Genomic DNA, 26,673 nt, shown 5'->3' with positions numbered 1-26,673 from the left:
GTAGAGAATCATCGAATTGTACTGGTATCTACCAATACTATCCTTAATAAATGCCATCCTTATAAATGTATATAAATACAATACCGTTTTAAATTATACTTATATTTTAATTATGTTTGATTCAATTAATTGAATTAAATATGTTTTAATGAATTCTACTGAAATGATTGTTACATTTTCATCATGTAACTATTTTGTTCTTTTATTTGCCTCCCCAGAAAACAGTCCCACCTCCTCTTGAAGACATTTAGCCTCCTGCCATCGACTTCAGGTTCACATTAGGTAAGCCCTTGAGTGTGTCAGACTAAAGTTGTTGTTTCAGAGGTTAATTCAAGGCGTGTTATGTTTACATACTAATATAATGAGCATCAGGTAAACGTACCCATTTCTATTTTTTGAATCACAGATGGGATGGAGTTGTAAACTATGCAGCACTAGTGTCACCACTCAAAGTGATATTTTAAAACATTATCGACTCCATCATGGAACCTTTGGACAGAAACGTGCCCTGCATTCATGTAGACTGGCCTGCGCTCTCACTTATCAAGATACAAGTTGAAATAATCGTCTGTTCTTTTTATTCTAGGACCCATGTGCCACTTTATATAAATCTCTGAGCATGAGGTGGGGTTAAAAATATGTAGTTGGACATTTTATGAACTATATCAATATCATGACTATGTGGTTCATTTTCTTGCAAACCAGCCTTTTTTTTTGATGGCTTAAACCCCTTGTAATGCATGTGAATAGCACCTCTGTTACCGTCTGTTAACAGCTAATGTAAACTGTCTCGTTATGATTTCAAGACGGATGTGATTTTTGTTGTTGAGGAAAACACATGGTGTGTCCTGATTTGTACTCAATGTAGTGTTTTATTTGTATACAGGGAACAGCAGAGGTCTAAGTGCAACAGGCTCGTGATGCACAGCATGAAGTTATACGTTGCCCACGAGCCAGATGCAGTTGGAATAACCATCAAGTAATAACCATGTGTCTCCATGTATGTGTATGCTTTAAGGTCTGCTGACCAGCTGCTGCTGGTAGTGCCCAAGACCAGGCTTAAAACCCGAGGGCACCGAGCCTTCGCAGCAGCTGGCCCTAGGCTCTGGAACACTCTGCCCCTCCATGTGAGGTCGGCCCAGACCCTAGGGGTTTTTAAATCTACTCTTAAAACACACTTCTTCTCTCTGGCCTTCTAGTTAGAGCGGAGCACGACTCCTGACTTTTCCCTGTGTTTTTTTTTTAATATATATCTGTTGTAATTTATTGTCTTTTATTGTGATTGTAGTAATGTGTTTTTATTACATGTACAGCACTTTGGCTCGACCAAAAATTGCTTTTAAATGTGCTTTATAAATAAAACTTGATTTGATTTGAAGCCCGAGAGACCCCGGTACCGGGGCACTGCCACAACATCTTGCAGGAAACAGTGTCTGAGGGCATGTTCATTTAATAAAAGTATGAATGTTTTATATCAATGTAACGGGAAGAAACTCATCTAACTGATCCTTTTTTTTTTTTTTTTTAAAGAAAACCCACAATGCTAACACTGAGCCTCTGAATTAGCAACGAGCGAAAAATGCTAACACCTTACTGCACCGAAAATCACTCACAAAACCTTATTATTAGGGCTGTCAGTCGATTAAAATATTTAATCGCGATTAATCGCATGATTGTCCATAGTTAATCGCAAATTAATCGCACATTTTTTATCTGTTCTAAATGTACCTTAGAGGGATATTTCTCAAGTTTTTAATACTCTTATCAACATATGAGTGGACAAATATGCTTTATATGTTTGTTTATTATCATTTGAACAATGACAAATATTCTCATGAATATTAAACAACAACCTCTGAACATCACAAATATTCGCCTCAATTCAACCTGGAACCTCTCGTGTGTGTGGTGTGTGTGTGTGTGTGTGTGTGTGTGTGTGTGTGTGTGTGTGTGTGTGTGTGTGTGTGTGTGTGGTGTGTGTGTGTGTGTGATGTGTGTGTGTGTGTGTGTGTGTTGTGTGTGTGTGTGTGGTGTGTGTGTGTGTGTGTGTGTGTGTGTGTGTGTGCGCGCATTTGCATTTGCATTTGCATTTGCATTTGCATTTGCATTTGCATTTGCATTGGAGCTATGTGCAGCTCAAGGCATTATATGCTCAAACGGGAGCTGCCTGCCCTGGACGCTGCAATCATGTTGCGCGCACTCTCCGTGCTGAGTGTGCTGACTTTTCGTACAATGTCCCACTGTCTGGCTACCTGCATAAAGTCAAGTGCTCGGCGCAGTTGTCGGCGAAATGTCGCTCCTCTGTTTTCATTGAAACAGCTCCTTATATCCGTTAGCGCAGCTAGCTAGCACCAGATGCTAACAACAACACGTAAGGTGTGCCTCGCTCGCCCCACACATACACACACCCTTCCGGTCCTGCCGGTGAGCGTGGAAGTGTGGTCTGCCACAAGCGGGCGGCAGGAGCGGGGCTGTCAGCATCAGCTTGTAGATGGTATTTTAAACTCGACGCGCTCTGAAACTACGGGGCGACCGAGGACAAAAAATACACATGTGTTAATCGCGTTAAAATAATAAGTGGCGTTAATTTTTTTTTGCGTTAACGCGTTATTAACGCGTTAACTTGACAGCCCTACTTATTATTTATCTTTTCACCACATCCAACACATCGTTTCACATCGTGAGGTGACACAGAATCAACACATTCAAAGTGCAGCAAATGTTTCAACATATCAGCTTAGAGGGGAACATTTTAACAAAAAATTACATAAACATAGGATTTTATGAGATAACAGGATAAATACCTCCACCTGCTCCTGTTTTTTATTAGGGTTGAGCAGCAAAATTGCTACATCAGTATTAGTCCATACTGTATCCTACATTTGGAGAACATACACACTGAATTAAAAAACAAGACAGTTTGTAAGACTTTTTAAAGACTCATTCTGCATGATATTAGAGTAAAAAACATCTTTCTATCCATTTCTCTTGGCCATTTAAAAAAGTATCAAAGGGTCCCTATTATGCTCATTTTCAGGTTCATATTTGTATTTTATGTCTCTCTCTGCTGTGACATGTTTTAAAATTAGGTCAAAAATCTCTTTATTTTTCTCTTACTGCCTGTGCTGCAGCACCTCTTTTCACCCTCTGTCTCAAACCAGAGCCCAGTCTTAACCCTTCTATTGTCTTTGTTCCCCCCCCCCTTACTTTGGTGTTCGCGGTCACATTTGACCGGTCCTGTTTTAACTGCTATTACATTAACACAAAAACCATTAATCATCACCAAATTTCATTTAACACCCTTTCAAACTGTAAATATTGTATCAGACTACTGGTATACATGAAAAACTGCAGTAAATATACAAAGAATAGACACTGAACATGTATTGCGTGTGATCCATGTGGGGGGATGGGCACATAAGAGCGGGAAATGTGTCAAATTGTTCTGTGTGTGTGTGTTTGTGTGTGCCAGGTGTGATTCACATGGGGGGATTGGGCACATAAGGGGGGGGGGGGGGGGGACACATCTAGAGCAGTGGTTCTCAACTGGTGGGTCGGGACCCAAAAGTGGGTCGCGGACCCGTTTCAAGTGGGTCACGGATGTGTGAGTGAAGAAAAAAAAAATTGGAATTCTTTTTTTTTTTGGGGGGAAAAATGCAAACTTTTATTTTGAAGGACCGATTTTCTAACGCTGTGCATGCAGTAGGCGTAGGACGTAGACTGGAATTACCGGAGACCATAAATGGTTTTGAAAACTTCTGTCACGTAGTGATCATCTTCTCAATAAAACATCTCGTTTTTTCGAGTCTTCTGGCCAATCAGAATCAAGATTGTTGCCGGAAGTCCCCACGGAGAATAACTGAGGTAGAACTATTCTTTATACATCCATGGGTACAACTTCAGATAAAAATGAACACATAATGAAATATGACCCCCGGTTTGATGATTGACAGGTCGCAGAACAATGGGAGCTATCTACCCTTACCCACAATTTAAAGTAAGTCACACAGAATCTCCTCTTTACTCTTCTCTCAGCAAGCTGTCAGAACTAAGTGAAAAACAAACAATGGCATAAAATATTATTAATATGTCGGGTAGTAATAGATTTATTTATTTTCTTCTCAGAGTGTACCAGAATGCGTAGTTTATGTTAGTATTTCTAAAAATCTCCTGGGGGAGAATCCCCCCAGACCCCCCTGCTGGGGTTGGGTTTTCAGCATGTGTGCCTTTTTATAGTTCAGCTTTGATTCCATTATCTCATTAAACCTTTTTTAAAAGCATACTTTAGTTCTGTGAAGGGATATATGCACTGTACTTCACTTTTATTAATATTGTATTCTGAAAAGCGTATATATTACAGCACGATTTTTTGTTGAATAGATTTGAGTGCTTCAAAATGTTGGGTCACGATGTATTGACCAAGTAAAAAGTGGGGTCCCGAGGCCTAACCAGTTGAGAACCACTGATCTAGAGTATGTGTGTGTTTGTGTGTGTTTGATCTGATCCGGATGGTTACTAATTCCTTTTCTTTATGGCGGTCATTTTTCACCGGGAACACCATGGGTGTTACAAAGTTGACTAAATCATCCAAAATTCAATGAAAGTGGTGATCAGCAATTGTATATGTTCAAATGTCTACTGTGAGGGATATCATAAAGCCTTAATGCAATCGAATTTAAAACTAAAAAGTTATGATTGATGAAAGTAGTAAATCGGTCAGATTTGACCCGAAGACAACCGGAGGGTTAAAGAAACTTTGGGATTTTAGCCTTTGCAGACCATTTACATGCACAGAAACCGATAGAACACACTACAGGAAAGGGAAAACCCCCAAATAGCATAACAGGGCCACTTTAAATGACCTTTCTGATAGGAGTTTCATGATGAAAGCCAAAATCCTTGAAGTAACAAGCGTTTACAAGAATGATCAATTTTATTTCTTGAAAGAAAATCAGTAGCGCTCTCTGCCTCTTTATTTGTTCAGTTTCTTCCTATATGAAAGCATTACTTTGCATTCACACAACCATGGAATTGCAATACACAAACAGTACAAAAATGCATGACCCTAATGGACGGTTGAATAATAAAAGGCTCCTCTTTGTGGGGTGTCACTCAAGCCATGAGAGATCACACTAACAGAGGGTGTGAGAAGCTGTATCTTTCCAGAATGATGAGAAATAGGTTGCTGATATTCTATATGTCTCTAATTGTCAACAAAGCACATGAAAAGACCAACAATAAATTGATCCTTCAAATAGGAAAATATCTACTGTGTTATTGCCCTGTGGCACAGCGCTTCCTTGTATGTAATGTGAATGTATCCACCGCTAATAAAATAGTCCCTAACAAATGCACAATTTCCTTTTGTTTGAGTTATTTTAGGAAAAAATGTTAGGAAAGAAAAGTATATGTTTTTGAAAGATTTACATTTCCAGTAGGTACAGTTTGGAAAGACAGACAAACATGTTGTTATTCTAGGTCTTTTCATGGGAATCATTGACAAAAAACTAGTATAGAACACAACAATTGTATCCTTTAAGACTGTACAAATGCAGTAAACTTAGAGAATATGTAACTGAAACAAGGAATGCCCCAAATGCAATTGAAGTTAATTTTTTAAATACATCAAGTATCCTAGGTACATCTATGGAAATCTAAGCACTGACACAAATTGAAAGAAAGATGTTCAACACTCCAGTAGAGTCCAGAAACTTGGAGATTCATGTTTTCTTCGTCCATCTTTACATAGTGTAGATGTATCCCAATTTCCTACATCCATTAATTTGTAGTTCATTTCGAAATTCAAAGTTAAATCATACAGCAAACAATCTATTTAATCCTTCAAACGACTGGCAGTGTTACAGAGTTTCAATCAAAAACATAATCTATGTATAAAAAAATTGTTTTATCACATCATAAAACCTCACTTCAGTTTTTGCCTTGTTTTGCTGCTGTGGAGAAACAGAACAAGGAGGACCTCCTTCTCCTCTAATTCTCTTCTTTTGCCCCTTTTATTTTGAAAAGCTATACATGGACTTTGGTAATGAAGAACCATATTTGTTTTCTGATCCAAAACAGATGGAGAGTAGAGAAAAGATGACCCTAAACATTTATTCTCTAGGTTTTCTTTAGCCTGGATGTCTTGGGCAGTATGTAAACATTATCAGTTGCCATTTTGGTTCATCTGAAGATAATCGTTGTGTAATTTCTCCTGAGCGTCGAAGAACTTTTGCAGCTTCTTGGCTTGTCCTTTGCTCAGCTCCTTCCCTTCTACATCGTGAGTGGGGAAACCCTGTTAACAGAAACAAGAACACAGGAACACATATCAACTTCATTCTGATTAGTTTCCGTCTCAATGTAGCAAACATTTCACCCAAATTTAGAAAAATCAATGTGTTTCCTTGTGCTACCGTTACTTAGATAGAGCAATACACAAGTTTTGGTGGACACAACAGGATAGGATAAATAATAACTATTTGACATTATTATTTGTATATGTGAAAAAGCTAAGTATTATGCTTTATTTCTTTTGTGCAAGAGGGACTTACCATTTCATCGAATTTGGAATACTTGTCGGTTTCTGAGCGAAACATTTCACATGGAGGGACTTTCATCTTCGCCAGTTTAGCCATCTGAAACAGAAACAAAAGACATGAGTACGTGAACTTGTTCCCGATTAGGGAAACAACACTTTCCTTTATGGAAGCATCAGAGTGACCTCTTGTTCCTGTTTCTTCTTTGCAGCTTCTTCCTTCTTCCTTTTCTTCTCTTCTTCCACCTGTGAAATAAAAAAACAAGTTACCTTTACCATCATATTAGAAAATCAAACAAATAAGGTTCATGCTTTTTAAATATTACTACTCAACAAACTGACTGTTAGATTTCAATTTCTCATTAGCAGAGACCCTTTTTGCGTGTGGTTGTGTCTTTATATTTTTAGAAAAAAAGGATACAGCTTCTATTATGTTTAACATATTTTTGGGCCAGAGAGCCTTTATTGGAGATCTTAGAATTGAAAGGGGGGAGGACATTGCCTGAAATATTTGGCTGGGTCGGGATTCGAACCGGCTTACTAGGCAGCGGTGAGCTGGGCCGCCAGCTGTAACCACTGTGCTATCCGGCAGCCCGAGAATACCCTTTTTTTCATACCCCTCTGTTTCAGTTCTGTTCCAAAAGTGTGGATTTCGTGTCTGTAGCTTTAAATGCTAATGAGCTGCTGCTGGCCACGCCCCTCTGAGAAGTGTTTAGTTAAAAGAACACAATGGTGCTCTAGGAGGAGATTCAGGTGATAAGGGGGGGGGGTTACCATGGTTTGTTATTGGCTAATGGTTACACGAGCCAAAAAAACATTGTGACATCACAAAGTGGCCAAAATCTGATCAGCTCATTTTCAGACAGGTTTTTATAAAAATGGATCAGGACAAAAAGAGAGTGAGTCTTTTTTCCTGAAACTTTCCGAATCTCTCTACACAGAGGGGACACATGCTGATGTATAAAAGACATAAACAAATTGTTTTGCATAATAGGTGATCTTTAAGTACTTTTGAGGGACTAGTACTTTACCTCAGTATTTAAATTTTGTGATACTTTAAACTTCTAACATTTTGGAAGCCGATATTAATCTCCACTTCATTTATTTGACTTTTTTACCTTATTTTACAGATTGAGGTTTACAGCTAATGTCGCTATGTGATTACATAATTAATGCAGATACAATGAAAGAGGGCATCTCATCGCTCACCTGTTTCTTCTCCTCTCGCTCCTTCAGTAAGGTCTCCTTGTCCACCAGTTTCACCACTGTGGGCAGACCTGTAACACAGCCACTGTTCATCAGAGTCACTCAGCACTCACACCCATCCCAGTGTTAACCAGGGATAGAAACAAATCTAATATCTCAAAACATTTATTTGACCGAATAATACTAAATCAATGTTGCAACAATATTGTTGGGTTGACTATTGGGCATTTGCAAGATAATGACACAATAAGATTTTTGATAAATAATCCTCAGTAATGTTTTTATAATGATAAGTGACTGGGCAATGCTTGTATACTTTCTTCTCCTTTCTGTTCTACAGGACAGAATATTTAAGTTAACAGCTCCATCACCTTCATGATCCTCCAGACGGACCCCCAGCTCCGGTAACGTATCGTCTCGGACAACATCACACAGTTGTAGCAACTCCATCACTAGATGAGATAAAACAATGGACTTTAATTAGACTCTGAAGAGGAAGGTAAATATGTTGGAGAACAGAACTATTAGCATCTGTTGGACTCTCAAATGTATAAAACATGTTCTTACCTTTCTTGTCTCTTGCTATTTTACGGACTTCCTCTCTGAAGTTTGACAACACTGAGAGGTACGGCATCACTGTGGTCTCCAGCTGCCACACAAAGCAGAGACAGTATTTCAATGTAAGTTACTATAGTACTACTATAGGGGCAGTAACAAGCTGTGAAATCATTTGTTTTCCTCACAGTAAGCAGAGCTACATTTTAACTAGGGATGCTCCGATCGATCGGCCGCCGATCGACATCGGCCGATACTCACTCTCTGCCGATCGATCGGTGCTCTCTAAAAATGCCGATCGCGAGTGCCGATCGCATGACGTAAAATACATGACACTTTTCTCTGTGCGCGGCAAAACAAGCTCGCCAAAATGGCTTCTCCAGTCTGGCAGTATTTTAAGGTGTCCGAAAATGACAATAAAATAGCGGTATGCAACGTGTGTGTGAAGCAGAAATCCTGCTGCTCCGCCCGCTGTGACGGACCGGTGAGCGGAGCAGAACACACATTAAGAGTTAGACCTAACACACTTAGCTATTTTATCTACCTCTGGAACAAGCTAAACTAGTTATACATATATTTATTCTTCACTGTCGGGTCACTCATTACTGGATCAGTGAGCTGCAGGAGATACTGACGGGCTGTCAGGAGAGAGAGGGAGAGAGAGGGAGAGAGGGGGAGAGAGGAAAAGAGAGCGCTTCCGCTCATTTCTCCCGTGTTATTATCCCAAGTTAATGTAAACTTGAATAATGTACATCATTTGAATGTAATAATTATGTTGGTTGTTGTTTGTGGAAGCGCCAGTGAATGAGCCCCATTAACTGAGTTTTAAACATCACTTTAAATGGAAGATCCCCATAGGCCCCGCCCACTCGATCGGATCGGCGATCGGTATCGGCCGATACTGATTCCGGCCCCAAAATTGGCGATCGGAGCATCCCTAATTTGAACAATAAGCATTCAAATGTATCACATTTCTAACAGCGAAAACTGAAAAAAAAGTTTCTACTTACATCAACGTTCTGACTTTGTCCCACTGGGAAACCGATGGGCTCTGATCCTTCGATGGCACCGAATACCTAAAGGACAAAAGTCTCATGTCAGTGAGTTCAAACTGCTTTCTCTGCCAATGCAATACAGCACAATGAATCTTAATTGAATACAGGAACCTTGATGAACAATGGTTGCTACTTGTTCCCACCTTCAGTATGCTGGTGAGGTAGGCAGCGATGCTCTCCATCAGCATGCGGTTGGGCCTCAGCTTGGCGCTCTTCCTGCTGGCGATGTAGCTGTTGCTCTGGCCGACCAGCACTCTCATCTCCTCCATCGCGGTGCGCGTGTCCACGTTGTCACACAGAGCCTCATGGATGGCAGACTTCCTGTCGTAGAAACTGGACGAAACAAGTAGCCATTTAGCTTTTAGTTGTGATCTGTGTTTTTAGTGGTTTAAATGTGCAAATAAGTCCTGAGCCATTAAAGGTGGGGTAGGTAAGTTTGAGAAACCGGCTCGAGATACACTTTTTGTTATATTCCATGGAATGCTCTTAACATCCCGATAGCAATGAATATCTTAAGTGCTTTGACAAAAAATCCATAAAAAAATGTCATCTGTGGAAGCCGTAATACTGTAAAAAGCACGACCAATCATTTTAGCCGGCCCGGCTAAAATAACTGGATGGCCTACCTGCCTGTCAGCCTTCCATCTGTGCACAAACTTATCTCGTGCCCTCATTGGTCATGTGCGCGTTCGTGTGTGTTGGAGGAGGGGCTCTATAAGGAAGTGGCAGATTTTCTCCGGTTGTGTATTTTCAAATTCTAGCGATCTCGAGCCGGTTTCTCAAACTTACCTACCCCACCTTTAAGCTATCGAGAAGGGCTTCTGCATAACGTATTTTAAAGAATTCAGATGGCTCAATCTTTTCTCTCTTACCTGTTGTTGAGCTCCACCTCTGCTGCCTCCCACTTCTCATATCGCCCGGTGATATCAGTAGGAGCGCGCATTATGTCTTTCACAGTCAGGAAGAACTCCTGGTAATTAAAACGAGCACAAAACAACAGATTCATAATAGCATTCATACCACCCCTGCACTACAAAGCCAGATGGTTTGTTATATCGTCAGCTTACATTCATGAACTTCTCGTACTGCACGGCTGACTCCATGGTGTTGGAGGAGTAGTCCAGGGTGTCTTTCCAGGAATGCATCAAGAAAGCCAGACGGAGCTGACGGGCTGAAGGAGGGCGGAAAGAGGAACACATTTCACATCTGGCCCAAGAACAAGATCGGGTGACAGTTCATTTGATTCTTCTAGACTGTTTTGATGAAATGGTTGAAGAGTTTTTGTTGAAACTGAAATGGAAGTGTGACATGAAACTGAGCTACACTTGACATTTTGGATGGAATCATTTCAATAAGGAGACTGTCCTCTGACACTAGTGACCTCAAGCTGAGCTGAGCAGTCACCTGAGTTCTTTGCCAGGGCGTCTTTTATAGTGATGAAGTTCTTCAGAGACTTTGACATCTTGCAGCCTGCGATCGTCAGGTGTCCGGTGTGCAGGAAGTATCTGACCCAGTGATCATTCTCAAAGAAAGCCTGCGAGGAAAACATCCAATGACGATCATGGTGGTGGTTTAAAAATGCATCACAGTTAATCATCTTTAAATACCTCTAGTAATGTCTTTTATGACACGATGGATCAATATTACAACTGTGGGCAAGGTAAAGAGCTTCAAAGACAAACAATAGCAAATATTTGTAATAAATAACTTTGCTCTTGTACCTCGGACTGAGCCAACTCGTTGTCGTGATGGGGGAATCGAAGATCAAACCCCCCACCGTGGATGTCCATGGACTCTCCCAGGATGGAGCCAGCCATGGCCGAACATTCAATATGCCAGCCGGGCCTTCCCTAAATCAGTCAACAAAAACAAAACAATCAATATAAAAAATGGCTCCTAATGTTATTCCTCCTGGAACAGACTGTTAGTGGTTTGACAGCATTAGGAGTGAACTCTCACCTTCCCCCATGGAGAGTCCCATGAAGGCTCTCCGGGCTTGGAGGCCTTCCACAAGGCAAAGTCGTTCTGGGACTTTTTCTCCCCTAATCTGTCAGCAGAGATGCTCAGGTCACCTGCAGGGCCACAGCAAATACAGAAAACAAACTAAATGACCATATTATCTGACTTATTATATAAGTAAAACAGTTACAACGAGAAAACCGTCTTCAATACTCATGTTAAAGTCACTATGTGCAACATTAGAATGTTTCAGACTCTGGCGACTCCTAGTGGTAGACTCAAAAAAGACACCTTGGACTTTATTTTACACACTTGTTCAAATAGAGCACTTAACCAATAAAAAAAACCACTCACAGACCACCTAACTCCCCAAATATCCCAAAGCAATAGGCCTGCTTACCACTCCAACAATAACAAAGCACAGCCTAATAATAACAACAGCTTAACGTGACCTCTCTATATCGCCTCGTTCACACATTAAATCACAATACAAATACAACTACAGATTATATAAGCATTTCGTTCAAATGCGATTTAAAATGCTCTCAGCTTTTACACCTCTTATGAAATGTAGACTACATGTATTACGGAGTTTATGTCCAACAGACTCACAGATCGTTGGCTACTGAGAGAAATGCAAAATACACCGCATGTAGTACGACACAAACCTCCACTGTGGTTTTTCAAAACAAAAAACAGTAAAACTATGGTCGCAGGCCCAAGTTTAACTCTCTGAGGTCTAAGCCCTTTTTTCACATGTTAGGCTCGCCTGGGCTTTTTTTGTAAAAATGCTATTAAAACATGAACCTTGGTGACCATCGGGCTGGCCTGCATGGTCTGCCTACAAAAACAAATACAAAAAGTGTATGCCGCCCCAACAACAGCCTCTGATCCTCAACAGACTTCATGCAATGCTTCATCGGATGCATATATTAGATAATAATCTCTATCTCACTCCTAAAACATCTAAATCTACTTCCAGCATGGATAAATGTTCATAAAAGACATCCATTGTTTGTTTTATACGCTTCTTGAAATCTAAAAAAACACATCATTTTTCTAGAACAGATTACAAATCGCCTGGAAATGGTACAAACAAGTGACGAAGGTGTGACGCTGGGCTATATCATGCAATCGAAAGTTAAGCTCGCTCCATTGCGGAGATATTCCTGCGAGAGTGCGGAAAACTTATATTAATTGATTTATTTAAAAGGTGAAATTGTACCAATATACTCACGGACCACTAGGGGGTGCTTATGGACCACCAGTGGTCCGCGGACCACACTTTGAGAAACACTGCAATAGCGATTGAAAGCCGCTATAATCACAAAGCCAGTTCTGGTAGCTGAACTGTGAGAGAATGTACCTTCTCCCTCCTGCAAAGCTTTCTGATCTCCGACAGCCTCTGGCACCAGTTTTGCATACGAGTGGTGCGGACAGCCATCAAACTTGGAGGTGTTAAAGTACACAGAACCGTTCGATTCATACCTGTAAACATCAGAAAGCCAAATAAATGTAACCAATCCATTAATAACTGACGATGCGGGTGTGATATGAATTGTAAACACATGTTTCTTCCTCACCCGTAACCGTTGGAGATCACCTTTTTCACAAAGTCCACGATCTCAGGCACGTATTCACTGACTCGAGTCAGAACGTCTGGAGGAAGAACCTGAGGGTCACACACACGATTAATGCACAATAACAACAATATAACAAAAATACATACTACATGGCCATAAATATTCCACAGTTTGGACATTTCTTTGCTTCTACTTACGTTCAGGGCTTCCATGTCTTTATGGTAATCTCCCTCCCAATAGTTAGGCAGAATGGAGAAGATGGAATTCTCTGTGACTTGACTTCCAAACTGCGTATCCAGCCAATCAGAGAGCAAGTCCTTGGAGTTCTGCAGCAGCTCCTAGGAAGAAAGAAAGAATGGTTTAAAGTGTGGAAATGTGTGTTTTTATATGAACTATTAATAAGTGTTGTTTATTTAGTTTTTCTCTTATTTAATACAGTATCTAGTAGTACAATTTTTGGTTGATTTTTTCCTGACATTGCTTTCACGCCATTATAAATTATTCAATTGAAAGCAAATGACATGAGGATGAAATATCAAATGAGATACTGTGTATTCCAGCCAAAATGTAAAATGCACTTTTATTTTTCTTCAGTTAGAAGACAAGATAGCCTGGCCAATATATTTTGTTCAGATAAGCAAGTAAGAAACGTTTCACATTCTCTGTCTCTCAAGTCAAGTAAATCACATGTGGATTTACAGTAAGTACCATCAGTGAACAGACTCCTCAGCCTTACCTCTGCCAGGGGCTGTACGACCTCCTGGGCTGCTTTGCCCTCCATGGCCGCCTGCAGGGGCTGCAGGGCGGCCGCGACAGCAGCGTCCAGCCTCTCCAGCATCTGCTTCTTATCGGGGTCTGTGGTCAGAGCCAAGTTAGCCTGAAAGGGCTGAAAATGAGCACACACAAAGAGTTCGGTCAAAACAATGACACCCACAGGTCATCTACACTTTGTAGGTAGAATTGTAAAATCATAGATATGCACATCTATTGTGTTGCTAGATTTAAAGCTATGTATGTCAAGAGATATATCTGTAATGTCTCTGGTGGATCAAATCAAGTCTGACCAATTGCAGCAATTTGTTTAACCAGTCTCTGCTTTCCAAATATTTGATCTGATATACTTGGTGAATTGTCTGCAAAAGACAACAGTGCTTAGCTCCGGCGGCAGCAAAGAGGTTTGTAATTACACTTTGTTTGTTTAGTGACACCTTTGAACAAAGCATTGTGTGGTCACTTTGTTCTAATTAAGATTGATTACATTTGAATATATGATTAAATGAGTCATTATGAGTCAACAACCATATGGGAGTGAATGCAGTATGTGTCACTTTATCGTTCAAGTGCACCAAAACGTTTTAGTTGCCAAACATGATTAGTGATTAATAATAATCTTGAGTGATGTGATTTGTGCTTGATCCCTAAAGCAAAGAGCAAAGAGTCTTGTTTGTATCAGCGCTCCCAGAGAGCGTGTTCTCACCCCTCTGGCGCTCAGGACGTCCTGCAGGATCTGAGCGGCGTGCGGCTGCTTCTCCTTGTACTGCTCCAGCAGGTGGTTCTGCCGGGCCCTCTTAATGATCTGAGAGAGAGACAGAGCCAACAATGGTCAACATCGAGACTCTACAACCTACTCATCATGGACTTAGGAAAACCTGTATGACAGTGCAATAGTAGACATTTAGCTATTAGCTATAGCCTAAAGTACATTTTTAATGAATCACCATGATGATATAGTACATAATTACTACCCATTACAAATACTGTAGTTATATCGATAGTGACATATCCAGATGTAATACTTCAATACTAACACTCATCTACAATACAGATGCCATGGTGTTATATGCAGATCCTTCAAAATAGATATATAATCTTTAGATGAGGTCACAGTTCAAATTATCGGAAAATAAAAAATTGTTAAGAATATATTGGACTATACTGTAATGTATAAACAAAGGCTAATATATACATATATTATAAAAGTGTGCAAGTTGCATCTTTGGCATTCACATTTTAAAACACCGAAAACCACTATTTGTTTTATTTAAAGAGCAAAGAATGTCAGACTATTTATCTTATTTTAGAAGTTAAAACTGCAAACACGCAAGAAGAACATTTGATATAGTTGGCCAGACCTAGAAAATTGATGTCAATTATTTTAATTCATTTAAACTTCATTATATGTTATACTTCACACTCACTTTGTCATCTATGTCTGTGATGTTCATGCAGTAGAGGACGTCGTACTTAAAGTAGTCCTTCAGTATCCTTCGCAGAATATCGAATGATATGTAGGATCTGTACAGAGAGACGGATTAGAAAGTCAAATATTGTTACACCACAAAAACCTTAGCCGAATGAGTCATTTTGCACTTTTTCCCCCTGTGATGTGTTTACCTGGCGTGTCCCATGTGTGAGGCATCGTACACTGTTGGCCCGCAGCTGTACCATGTGACCTTGTTCCCGCACTGGGGGACAAACGGCTCCTACAACATAAAGTTAGTGAGATGATGGAAAAACAAAGAATAAACTGGATGTGATCTAAACACATCCTCAGGTAACAATCTGATTAGCTCCCTTTTTATAGCCTGTGGTGGTTTGACCGTTTTAAGATTTTTCATGATTGTATTTCAATGACTTTTTACCAATAACTACTTTAAAGTTTCTCCGCTGTGTTACATAAATCGATTTTGTATTATATATTTAGCTGCTAATCATTTTTGTTGACAGTGTTTCACGAATACTTTTTACAACAAAGACATCACACATTAAAAAGGAAAGCAAACGTACTGAGTACAAAATTAAACGTAGGCTACAAACAAGAAGATTCCTTTTTTTAAACACACAACTTGCAGTTATGTGAGTATTTTTGATGGACTCAAACAAAATGCAAGGCAGTTTCTTGTCATACATACAGTACATGCTCCTTATAACCCTATAAGGATCTTTAACAGAAAAGTCAATCTGTATCTTTCCGTTTATACACAGACAGTTTCACTTTGTAAATCTCCATCACACATATGTCTTTTCACAAATAACACAAGGACAGTCCTTTTGGATATTTGCCCCCCCCCCCCACACCTTTTCTCTGGTCAGGCTGTTGTAGAGCCTCAGATGGGGAACATTTGTTCCTGCTGGTGGAGACCAAGGGGGCTGAACCCGCTTTCCTTTCGCTGAAATCAAGAAAGAAAAAATTATTAGAAATGGCAAAATGTAAACAAAATATGTATATGTCCTTCAAAAATACATCCTATAATCATTTAAGCCAGACACACAGAGCAAACATAGTCAATTAAAAAGATTAGCTTGATAACTTTGCAACAAGTTTTTCCCAAAATCAAATGTCATGTGATTAGATTGTGTTTTACCTGCATGCATCTATAAACTATTCTGAATGTAAAACGATCTTGAAATGATTGTGCAGCAGATGTCAAGCATTAAAGACTTCTTCTACTGTAGTGATGAATATGTGTTCCCTCATCAAGTGCAATTCTTTCATCGTGATGCTAATGTGCTTCTTCATCTACAAACAGCACCATTTCTAGAAATGGACTAAGAGTGAAACTGAAATGGACAGGATACCCTTCGAACACACTGAATGCATCTTCTCCATCTAGCATGACTAATTGAAGACTTAGACTGAGAGTGAAAGCAATTCTAAAGAGAACACACACTAAGAAAAGATGCACACAAAGTGACAGCTGGAGGAAAAAAACTAAAATAAAATTAGATAACAGACATTTTGCAAGGATGATCTTGAATGAACATTTGCTCCAGAAACGTTAAAAAAAACTGTGTTGAGAAATACAGCAAAAGGGCGGCAAAATCATTCGTACAAGCAATGTGGACATAAACCCAAAAGTGAAGGATTATCTTTTCCCCAAAGGAATGTAGCCATACATGTTAAAGTTGCTCAAACCAGAAGAAGAAAAAGCTGTCGCATGCCGAGCCAGCCAGCAGGGAACAGCACACATCTAATGTTTTTAAAACACACGCCACCCTGAGATAAATGATATCTAATACACTGTAAATGTCTCACTTCTGTGTCAGATAACCTTTGGGTGGGTGTCTGTAGGCACATGAGTGAGGATTGTTCCAGCTGCTGACGTTTTGTTTGAACAATGATAGACTAACTCTCACCTGCACGCAGCTACAGGCTCTGTCCGTTAGGCAGACTTCAACAGAAACAATCTGTCCGGGCATAATGTTTGATGATAAAATTCCCCTTCTGCACAATTTGTATTCAAACGTTCTAATGAGTCAGTATCTGCCACTCTCATGGATGCCGTGTGCAATGAGATGCCGTCGCTGTGAGGACAGAGCTCCACAGTTTGGGAAATTGAATTTTGCAACGGCCCGTGAAGTGTTTATGAGTGCTTTCAGTGACATCTATATCCAGAACAGAATTAGAACACCGCCTGGTTTCAAGTCGACAGTATCACACCTTGAATAAAATGTTAGAGAGAAACAGGCTGACATGTATCTTGGTTTGTTTACACAATGTTTTTATTCTGTCTTATTTGATCTTTGAATATGTAAGTCTAAAGCTGCGGGCAATTCTTTGTGTTAAGAATTCCAGCATAGGCTTACATAGTATTCATTAAAGGGGCCCTATCATGCTTTTTGGGGTTTCCCCTTTCCTATAGTGTGTTATATAGGTTTCTGTGCATGTAAAGGGTCTGCAAAAGTTACAATCCAGAGAGTTTCTTTACGACCACTCCCCCCCCCTACCTGAAACGCCTCCATTGGACTCCTTTGTTTATTTCAGGAACATAGTGACATCATTATGTAACACTTGCGCTTCTATTGGCTAAGGGGCGGGACATCTCTAAGTGGTTGACCAATCACAACAGAGCCGGCTTGCTAACCAATCAGAGCAGACTGGGCTCTGGTTTCAGACAGAGGGTGAAAAGAGGTGCTGCAGCAGAGGCAGTATGAGACAAATAAAGAGCCTTTTGAACATTAGAGCATGGAGACATGTCACAGGAGAGACACAAATATAAACCTGAACATTAGCATAATATGTCCTCTGTAATTTCGTTTTTGATTCTATTAAGTGTACTTATTAAACTTGAAATAGTCTACTTTTTAATCAAATATAAATCAACATGCCTTGATGATGTTATTTTTTATATAGCCTATAGAAACGTTGAACGGCACCAAAGGAAACACTGCACGACATGCTGAATGCTACTGTGAGGAGTGCAAAACTGGAAATGAATTCATTTAAATGCAAACTGTTGCTGGGGTCATGCACGTTTTCAGGGCTTTTACTAAGGTGTGAGTGTTCCCTGCCTCGGGGACCTCAGGCTACATCAGGGGCCACGTCTAAGCTGGATCATGCCTCTCTACTCACTGCTGCTCTCAGGGAGGATGTCCAGCTGCAGGGCTGCCATGTGTCTGTACCAGCGCAGAGTGTGGACATGGTGCGGGTCTGGGGGCCTGTGGAAGAGTTTAAAGGCTTTCTGGTCGGCCTGGGAGGGGCAGAACCCCGCCAGGTAGCTGCGTGAGGTGAGGTAGTCATTCAGGGCCGCTGCCAGCGCGGCCTCCTCATTTATCTGTAGCAAGGGGCCATACTCAAAGGCTGCAGAAACAAGAGGGCAAATATTCGCAATGGATTACCGACCAGGCTGCAGCAGCCGGAGGGAAAACTCTAAACAACAGCACCACAAGTTTACCCGGCACACCACAAAGCCAACTACAAAAAACGAAACTGAAATCATACTGATGACAACTGGAACTAACTCCTGATGTCACAAAAAACCGACTGGCACATATTTTGCCTTTGAGGGAGTCTACAACCCAGGGCTGCACAATGTGGAAAACAAGAACTTATTGAGATCATTTTAACTGATATTGGAGGCAATGATTGTATTTGTGTCATTAATCTCCTTTACATTGAAAAACATACTATGATCATGGTAGGATTTTTTAAAGAGGTATGTACCAAACAAGTATGTTTTGTAAGTCTGTAGAACACAGTTTGCAGCACCCCAACCCTTAATTCAGAATAATACATTACAGCTCAAAATAGCTTTCACTGCAATTTGTATATATTGTATGGCAATTACAGTAGTTGCAATCAAAAACAGTTTTAGAGACATGTGTAACTGACATGATCTGTCAGAGTTAAGCCTGTCTCTGGCCGTGGTGCTGGATGGGAACAATCCTCCTATACAGAATGGAACATGAAACGCTACAAGATAAAATTACTCTAAATACATCATAATAAACAAGTAAAATCATATAAAAGTAACTCAGCTATCCCTCCTAAAATATAAACTTTCTTCATTCATGTACAGACAGAAGAACAAAGTATTTTCCGTCTGAACAAAATGCACAAATCCCAGAAATGACCAACGACTAAGAGTGAAGTGGACTGGATATCAAAACACAGTAGGTGTGAGACCCAATGGATCAAATTGAAACTGAAAAAGGAAACCGAAGTAAAAAAACAAACACCAAGAAGGCTTCTCAATTCTCTAATTTCCCCTCCTCGACTCCTCGGTCCTCCGGTAGTGACCCGGAAATGGATTTCAGCTCGCCATGTTGAAGGACATCTCATTTCTCTAAATGCACATCGAGGACCGAGGATCGAGCATCGAGGAGGCTCTCTGGAGGAGCTATAATCGAGGAGACACTGATGGTTCCTCCACGGCTCATCCACGGATGCATTTCCGGCAACAGAGATGTTTCAAAGAGTCGTGACGCACGGCCGGACTGATCTCAGCCAATGACAGCTCTGCATGCATCCCCTGGATATTATTTTATTAACTGCTTTCATCGCGACGCAATGTTTACAGTGAGAACAGCTGTGAGGTCCGTGCAGAAAGCAGAGCAGTGTGTATAATATATATCACTCAGTATAACAGGCCTACATTACTCTCTTTATTTGTATGCTTTAGTTTAGTAGATGGGGGGGTATATCCAGTCTCTGATTGTGTTACGTTATTATGAGAGTGCTCTCATACTTGTTTGATTCTGAAATTGTATATATTTATATAAATATATGTCCGCATGTGTAGCCTGTTATTGTCTCATTATACCGCACTGTGAATGAATCAAAAGTAAATATATGAGTCGTCATGAACACATCTGTCCATCAGACAGAGGGCTGCTGTGCCTCCTGTCATCATTAATGGATGTCTCTTTAAAATGACCACTCAGAGGAGAGGAGTTCTCATTTCTCTAACCGCCTGCTGCTTCCCCTCCTCTCTCCTCGGTTCCCCTCCTCGACTCCTCCGCTCGCATCTCCTGTGGGCGGGACTAAGACACGAGGATAGGAGTCGAGGAGGGGAGTCGAGGAGGGGAAATTAGAGAATTGAGAAGCCTTCCATGTATGGATGCACACAAAGGGACAGCTGGAAGAAGAAGTATATGGAAAAATTTGATAACACAAAAAAGGGCTTGGTGTACTTGAATGAAAATGCAGTGTGAGAAAAAGTTTTTAGAGAGTACTTGTCCATGGACAAGTGAGTTTGGCAATTTACTTGTCCGAATACATTTTTCACTTGTAAATTGGGGCCACTGGAATCTTCTTCTTCGCCAACGTATTTTACATTTTCCCACGTTTTTTATGACACCGCTAACGTAAGTGAGCGGTAAGATTTTACTGCATCACACATAGGGTTGGGTATAGTTTGGATTTTAACGAGTCAAATCTGTATTCCTATTTACAAATCACTTCATACTGTTTAATTTCTTACGGTTATTGAATACAATTATATAAAAATAATCTCTGCATTGTTTAGTTAGTTCTAAGTGGTGCAGTTTGAGAATGTACAATTGGCCAAGTCTCCTCTGATGTTACACTGCAACCTGCCTGTGAGACAGAGTCCAACCACACATGTCCAACACATAGGCCTAATAATAATAATAATAATAATACATTATATGTATAGCCTATAGGCCTAGCGCTTTTCTACAACTCAAAGACGCTTGCATACTTACACATGTCCTGCAATACACATGCTGCAGCTGCCCAGCTGCTCACTGTTTGTAAAAGTAAATAAATAGTATTTTCTATACCCTGCTTCATAAACAATACTGACATCCCTGTGCTCCTCCGAGTCTGGGGGTCGGGGGATGCGAGGACAGCGCGAGGACACAGACAGGGAGGCTGCTTTACTTCATAAAGGAAATGGCGGTCAATATTAACAACGTAGGAGCTAAAACGCTTAATAACCTTCATTACGCGTTAAAGAAAGAACATAAGAAAGTTTGACAAAGATTAGGCTGTTAAACGGGCAGCGGGTCCGCTGTGTGTAGAAAGAGAGAGGGAGAGAGAGAGACGCTGAGCTGCACCATGCAGCGATCAGATGATCCGGAGCAGGGAGAGAGAGCTGCGGTCCGCGGGGCTCGGCCTCCTGTCCTCACAACTCTTATTAATCCCGGTACCGGACAATTGTTATTTCTTCCTACTCGGAACCGAGTTTTGCTTCCCAACCCTGCCACTGTGCTACACTTCCCGCCCCGCCCCGCCCCGCCTCCGTCTTACGGTACAGAAAGCGGCGAGATGCATTTCCTGAATCGACAAGCATAACCGAAACTAACATTTCTAAACGAACAATGGCGTACACGGACAATTTGCGAATGAGTTCTGCCTTTTGTAAACTGAATTTATCAATAATTTGTAAATAAATGAGGGCTAAAAACGTCACTTGTCCACCGGACAAGTCAATTGAAAGATCTACTTGTCCGATAATGTAAATAACACGTCCCGGACGGTGGGACGTGTGCTTTTTCGCACACTGAAATGGCTTCTGAACTATACTCTAAAACTCAAAAATATTAATAAATGTGGTTCTTAGGAAGCTTTCAAACCATTAACAAAAAAGGGATGACTTTTAACAGTCCTTAATTACATGCATTACATTTTATTATTATTGTGAAGATTGATTCCAAGAGGGTCTCAGGCCCCATGATCTTGAATATATATGAATATGTACAATTGTCAAACAGAAATGTAACAGATGGAACTAGATGATGCAAGAGCAAATGTGAAAGTAAAAGCAAACAAATTAAGAATGAAACAAACATGAACCTCTCAAACTGTCCCAAAAAGGCAGACCGATTTTAAGTAAACATTTCGATGAACATCTCTCAGTATGAAGTTATAACTGTAAAGAAGAGCAACTCATCAAACGATGTAAATAATATTGCACTTATGACTAATTTAACCGGATGTTGCAACGGCATGGCAGTAACAAGAAATACTCATTAATGATATTAAAATATAATATTACTTATTATAATGCAGAAAGCAGAGCAGTGTGTATAATATATATCACTCAGTATAACAGGCCTACATTACTCTCTTTATTTGTATGCTTTAGTTTAGTAGATGGGGGGGGTATATCCAGTCTCTGATTGTGTTACGTTATTATGAGAGTGCTCTCATACTTGTTTGATTCTGAAATTGTATATATTTATATAAATATATGTCCGCATGTGTAGCCTGTTATTGTCTCATTATACCGCACTGTGAATGAATCAAAAGTAAATATATGAGTCGTCATGAACACATCTGTCCATCAGACAGAGGGCTGCTGTGCCTCCTGTCATCATTAATGGATGTCTCTTTAAAATGACCACTCAGAGGAGAGGAGTTCTCATTTCTCTAACCGCCTGCTGCTTCCCCTCCTCTCTCCTCGGTTCCCCTCCTCGACTCCTCCGCTCGCATCTCCTGTGGGCGGGACTAAGACACGAGGATAGGAGTCGAGGAGGGGAGTCGAGGAGGGGAAATTAGAGAATTGAGAAGCCTTCCATGTATGGATGCACACAAAGGGACAGCTGGAAGAAGAAGTATATGGAAAAATTTGATAACACAAAAAAGGGCTTGGTGTACTTGAATGAAAATGCAGTGTGAGAAAAAGTTTTTAGAGAGTACTTGTCCATGGACAAGTGAGTTTGGCAATTTACTTGTCCGAATACATTTTTCACTTGTAAATTGGGGCCACTGGAATCTTCTTCTTCGCCAACGTATTTTACATTTTCCCACGTTTTTTATGACACCGCTAACGTAAGTGAGCGGTAAGATTTTACTGCATCACACATAGGGTTGGGTATAGTTTGGATTTTAACGAGTCAAATCTGTATTCCTATTTACAAATCACTTCATACTGTTTAATTTCTTACGGTTATTGAATACAATTATATAAAAATAATCTCTGCATTGTTTAGTTAGTTCTAAGTGGTGCAGTTTGAGAATGTACAATTGGCCAAGTCTCCTCTGATGTTACACTGCAACCTGCCTGTGAGACAGAGTCCAACCACACATGTCCAACACATAGGCCTAATAATAATAATAATAATAATACATTATATGTATAGCCTATAGGCCTAGCGCTTTTCTACAACTCAAAGACGCTTGCATACTTACAGTACACATGTCCTGCAATACACATGCTGCAGCTGCCCAGCTGCTCACTGTTTGTAAAAGTAAATAAATAGTATTTTCTATACCCTGCTTCATAAACAATACTGACATCCCTGTGCTCCTCCGAGTCTGGGGGTCGGGGGATGCGAGGACAGCGCGAGGACACAGACAGGGAGGCTGCTTTACTTCATAAAGGAAATGGCGGTCAATATTAACAACGTAGGAGCTAAAACGCTTAATAACCTTCATTACGCGTTAAAGAAAGAACATAAGAAAGTTTGACAAAGATTAGGCTGTTAAACGGGCAGCGGGTCCGCTGTGTGTAGAAAGAGAGAGGGAGAGAGAGAGACGCTGAGCTGCACCATGCAGCGATCAGATGATCCGGAGCAGGGAGAGAGAGCTGCGGTCCGCGGGGCTCGGCCTCCTGTCCTCACAACTCTTATTAATCCCGGTACCGGACAATTGTTATTTCTTCCTACTCGGAACCGAGTTTTGCTTCCCAACCCTGCCACTGTGCTACACTTCCCGCCCCGCCCCGCCCCGCCTCCGTCTTACGGTACAGAAAGCGGCGAGATGCATTTCCTGAATCGACAAGCATAACCGAAACTAACATTTCTAAACGAACAATGGCGTACACGGACAATTTGCGAATGAGTTCTGCCTTTTGTAAACTGAATTTATCAATAATTTGTAAATAAATGAGGGCTAAAAACGTCACTTGTCCACCGGACAAGTCAATTGAAAGATCTACTTGTCCGATAATGTAAATAACACGTCCCGGACGGTGGGACGTGTGCTTTTTCGCACACTGAAATGGCTTCTGAACTATACTCTAAAACTCAAAAATATTAATAAATGTGGTTCTTAGGAAGCTTTCAAACCATTAACAAAAAAGGGATGACTTTTAACAGTCCTTAATTACATGCATTACATTTTATTATTATTGTGAAGATTGATTCCAAGAGGGTCTCAGGCCCCATGATCTTGAATATATATGAATATGTACAATTGTCAAACAGAAATGTAACAGATGGAACTAGATGATGCAAGAGCAAATGTGAAAGTAAAAGCAAACAAATTAAGAATGAAACAAACATGAACCTCTCAAACTGTCCCAAAAAGGCAGACCGATTTTAAGTAAACATTTCGATGAACATCTCTCAGTATGAAGTTATAACTGTAAAGAAGAGCAACTCATCAAACGATGTAAATAATATTGCACTTATGACTAATTTAACCGGATGTTGCAACGGCATGGCAGTAACAAGAAATACTCATTAATGATATTAAAATATAATATTACTTATTATAATGCAGAAAGCAGAGCAGTGTGTATAATATATATCACTCAGTATAACAGGCCTACATTACTCTCTTTATTTGTATGCTTTAGTTTAGTAGATGGGGGGGTATATCCAGTCTCTGATTGTGTTACGTTATTATGAGAGTGCTCTCATACTTGTTTGATTCTGAAATTGTATATATTTATATAAATATATGTCCGCATGTGTAGCCTGTTATTGTCTCATTATACCGCACTGTGAATGAATCAAAAGTAAATATATGAGTCGTCATGAACACATCTGTCCATCAGACAGAGGGCTGCTGTGCCTCCTGTCATCATTAATGGATGTCTCTTTAAAATGACCGCTCAGAGGAGAGGAGTTCTCATTTCTCTAACCGCCTGCTGCTTCCCCTCCTCTCTCCTCGGTTCCCCTCCTCGACTCCTCCGCTCGCATCTCCTGTGGGCAGGACTAAGACACGAGGATAGGAGTCGAGGAGGGGAGTCGAGGAGGAGAAATTAGAGAATTGAGAAGCCTTCCATGTATGGATGCACACAAAGGGACAGCTGGAAGAAGAAGTATATGGAAAAATTAGATAACACAAAAAAGGGCTTGTGTACTTGAATGAAAATGGCTTCTGAACTATACTCTAAAACTCAAAAATATTAATAAATGTGATTCTTAGGAAGCTTTCAAACCATTAACAAAAAAGGGATGACTTTTAACAGTCCTTAATTACATGCATTACATTTTATTATTATTGTGAAGATTGATTCCAAGAGGGTCTCAGGCCCCATGATCTTGAATATATATGAATATGTACAATTGTCAAACAGAAATGTAACAGATGGAACTAGATGATGCAAGAGCAAATGTGAAAGTAAAAGCAAACAAATTAAGAATGAAACAAACATGAACCTCTCAAACTGTCCCAAAAAGGCAGACCGATTTTAAGTAAACATTTCGATGAACATCTCTCAGTATGAAGTTATAACTGTAAAGAAGAGCAACTCATCAAACGATGTAAATAATATTGCACTTATGACTAATTTAACCGGATGTTGCAACGGCATGGCAGTAACAAGAAATACTCATTAATGATATTAAAATATAATATTACTTATTATAATAATTCTAGTTATTCCAGGTCTCAGGATATTTGCCAATTGAACCCATTTTCAAATGTATATAGAAATGAGTGAAATAAAGTAACATTGTCAAACTGAAACACAAACCAGATGATGCAACAGAGCACAACTGAAAGTAAAAAACATACAAATAAATAAACCTTTACAATTTAAAACCAACTAATGTTCACAAAACCTATAACATCATTAATAGTTATTTTTATAAATAAAATGCTGATGAAAAAGGGATAAAAAATAACATCTGGCCTGATGTGAAAACAACCGTTTTGCTTACTATTGTAAACGAAACCAATTGTCTTTATTTTGGCCATATTGTGGTAATATGAGCCTATTGTGCCCGGTTGCACTTTTTAATATTACATAAACCTGGAATACCTTGAAATGCTCAGCTATAACGCATTTCTATTAGTCTAATAACGTCACATATTCTGTTACAGAACACGCCACACCAAACACTATTGAAAATATTGCACCAATTAAACATAAAGTATTTCAGTTGTTTAACATAATACTGCTGTATGGAGTATGTATTTGTGACTAAATGGTGTTGCATTTACATTCCGGCAAGCTGTTGAATCTTATTTATTGACCTAAGGGTCTTAGCCGATACACTCTGCTCCATTAACTATGACTTTAAATCCCCTGGTTTTTAAAGGGGGTTCGGTTTGTCCCTGTCACTGACCGGTTTCCTTCAGCTGAGGCTTTGCACCACAGAGGGCTAAAAAGGCTAATATTAGCTTATTGGCTGTGACAGCTAGTCAAAACACAGTCAATTGTGCTGTCACGGCCCTCTTACATATTTCCAACTAACGTGTCTAAAAGCAGAAATAAACATTTACAGTACCTGGCTCTCCTGAGGTCGACATATCCACAGTGCTGGATGGTTGGATGCTGATGCAACAATAACGTGTCCGGAAGAACAAGAACCCGTGCACTATATGCTAACGGTAGGAACCGGAACCAGTGTGTTAGACCTG

General features: G+C 40.1%; 1 protein-coding gene across 1 annotated transcript; it reads right to left on the bottom strand.

Annotated features, from left to right (window-relative positions):
- Positions 1-4,914: 4,914 nt before the first annotated feature.
- Positions 4,915-26,646, bottom strand: cars1 (cysteinyl-tRNA synthetase 1). The gene is made up of 22 exons (XM_034116770.1): positions 26,541-26,646; positions 15,969-16,060; positions 15,285-15,373; positions 15,089-15,185; positions 14,368-14,466; positions 13,627-13,776; positions 13,088-13,228; positions 12,891-12,979; positions 12,674-12,795; positions 11,308-11,420; positions 11,070-11,198; positions 10,753-10,882; positions 10,416-10,519; positions 10,221-10,318; positions 9,492-9,681; positions 9,304-9,369; positions 8,306-8,387; positions 8,110-8,190; positions 7,742-7,809; positions 6,719-6,778; positions 6,549-6,632; positions 4,915-6,292 (listed from the first exon to the last, which is right to left on the bottom strand). The coding sequence occupies exons 1-22, from the start codon at positions 26,560-26,562 to the stop codon at positions 6,164-6,166; spliced, it is 2,235 nt and encodes a 744-aa protein (XP_033972661.1). The 5' UTR covers positions 26,563-26,646; the 3' UTR covers positions 4,915-6,163.
- Between the last annotated feature and the right edge of the window lie 27 nt (positions 26,647-26,673).

The sequence above is a fragment of the Trematomus bernacchii genome, unplaced genomic scaffold (genome assembly GCF_902827165.1).
Source record: "Trematomus bernacchii unplaced genomic scaffold, fTreBer1.1, whole genome shotgun sequence".
Lineage (NCBI taxonomy): Eukaryota > Metazoa > Chordata > Actinopteri > Perciformes > Nototheniidae > Trematomus > Trematomus bernacchii.
Note: the sequence above shows the minus strand (reverse complement) of the source record. Positions and strands in the feature narration are given on the sequence as shown.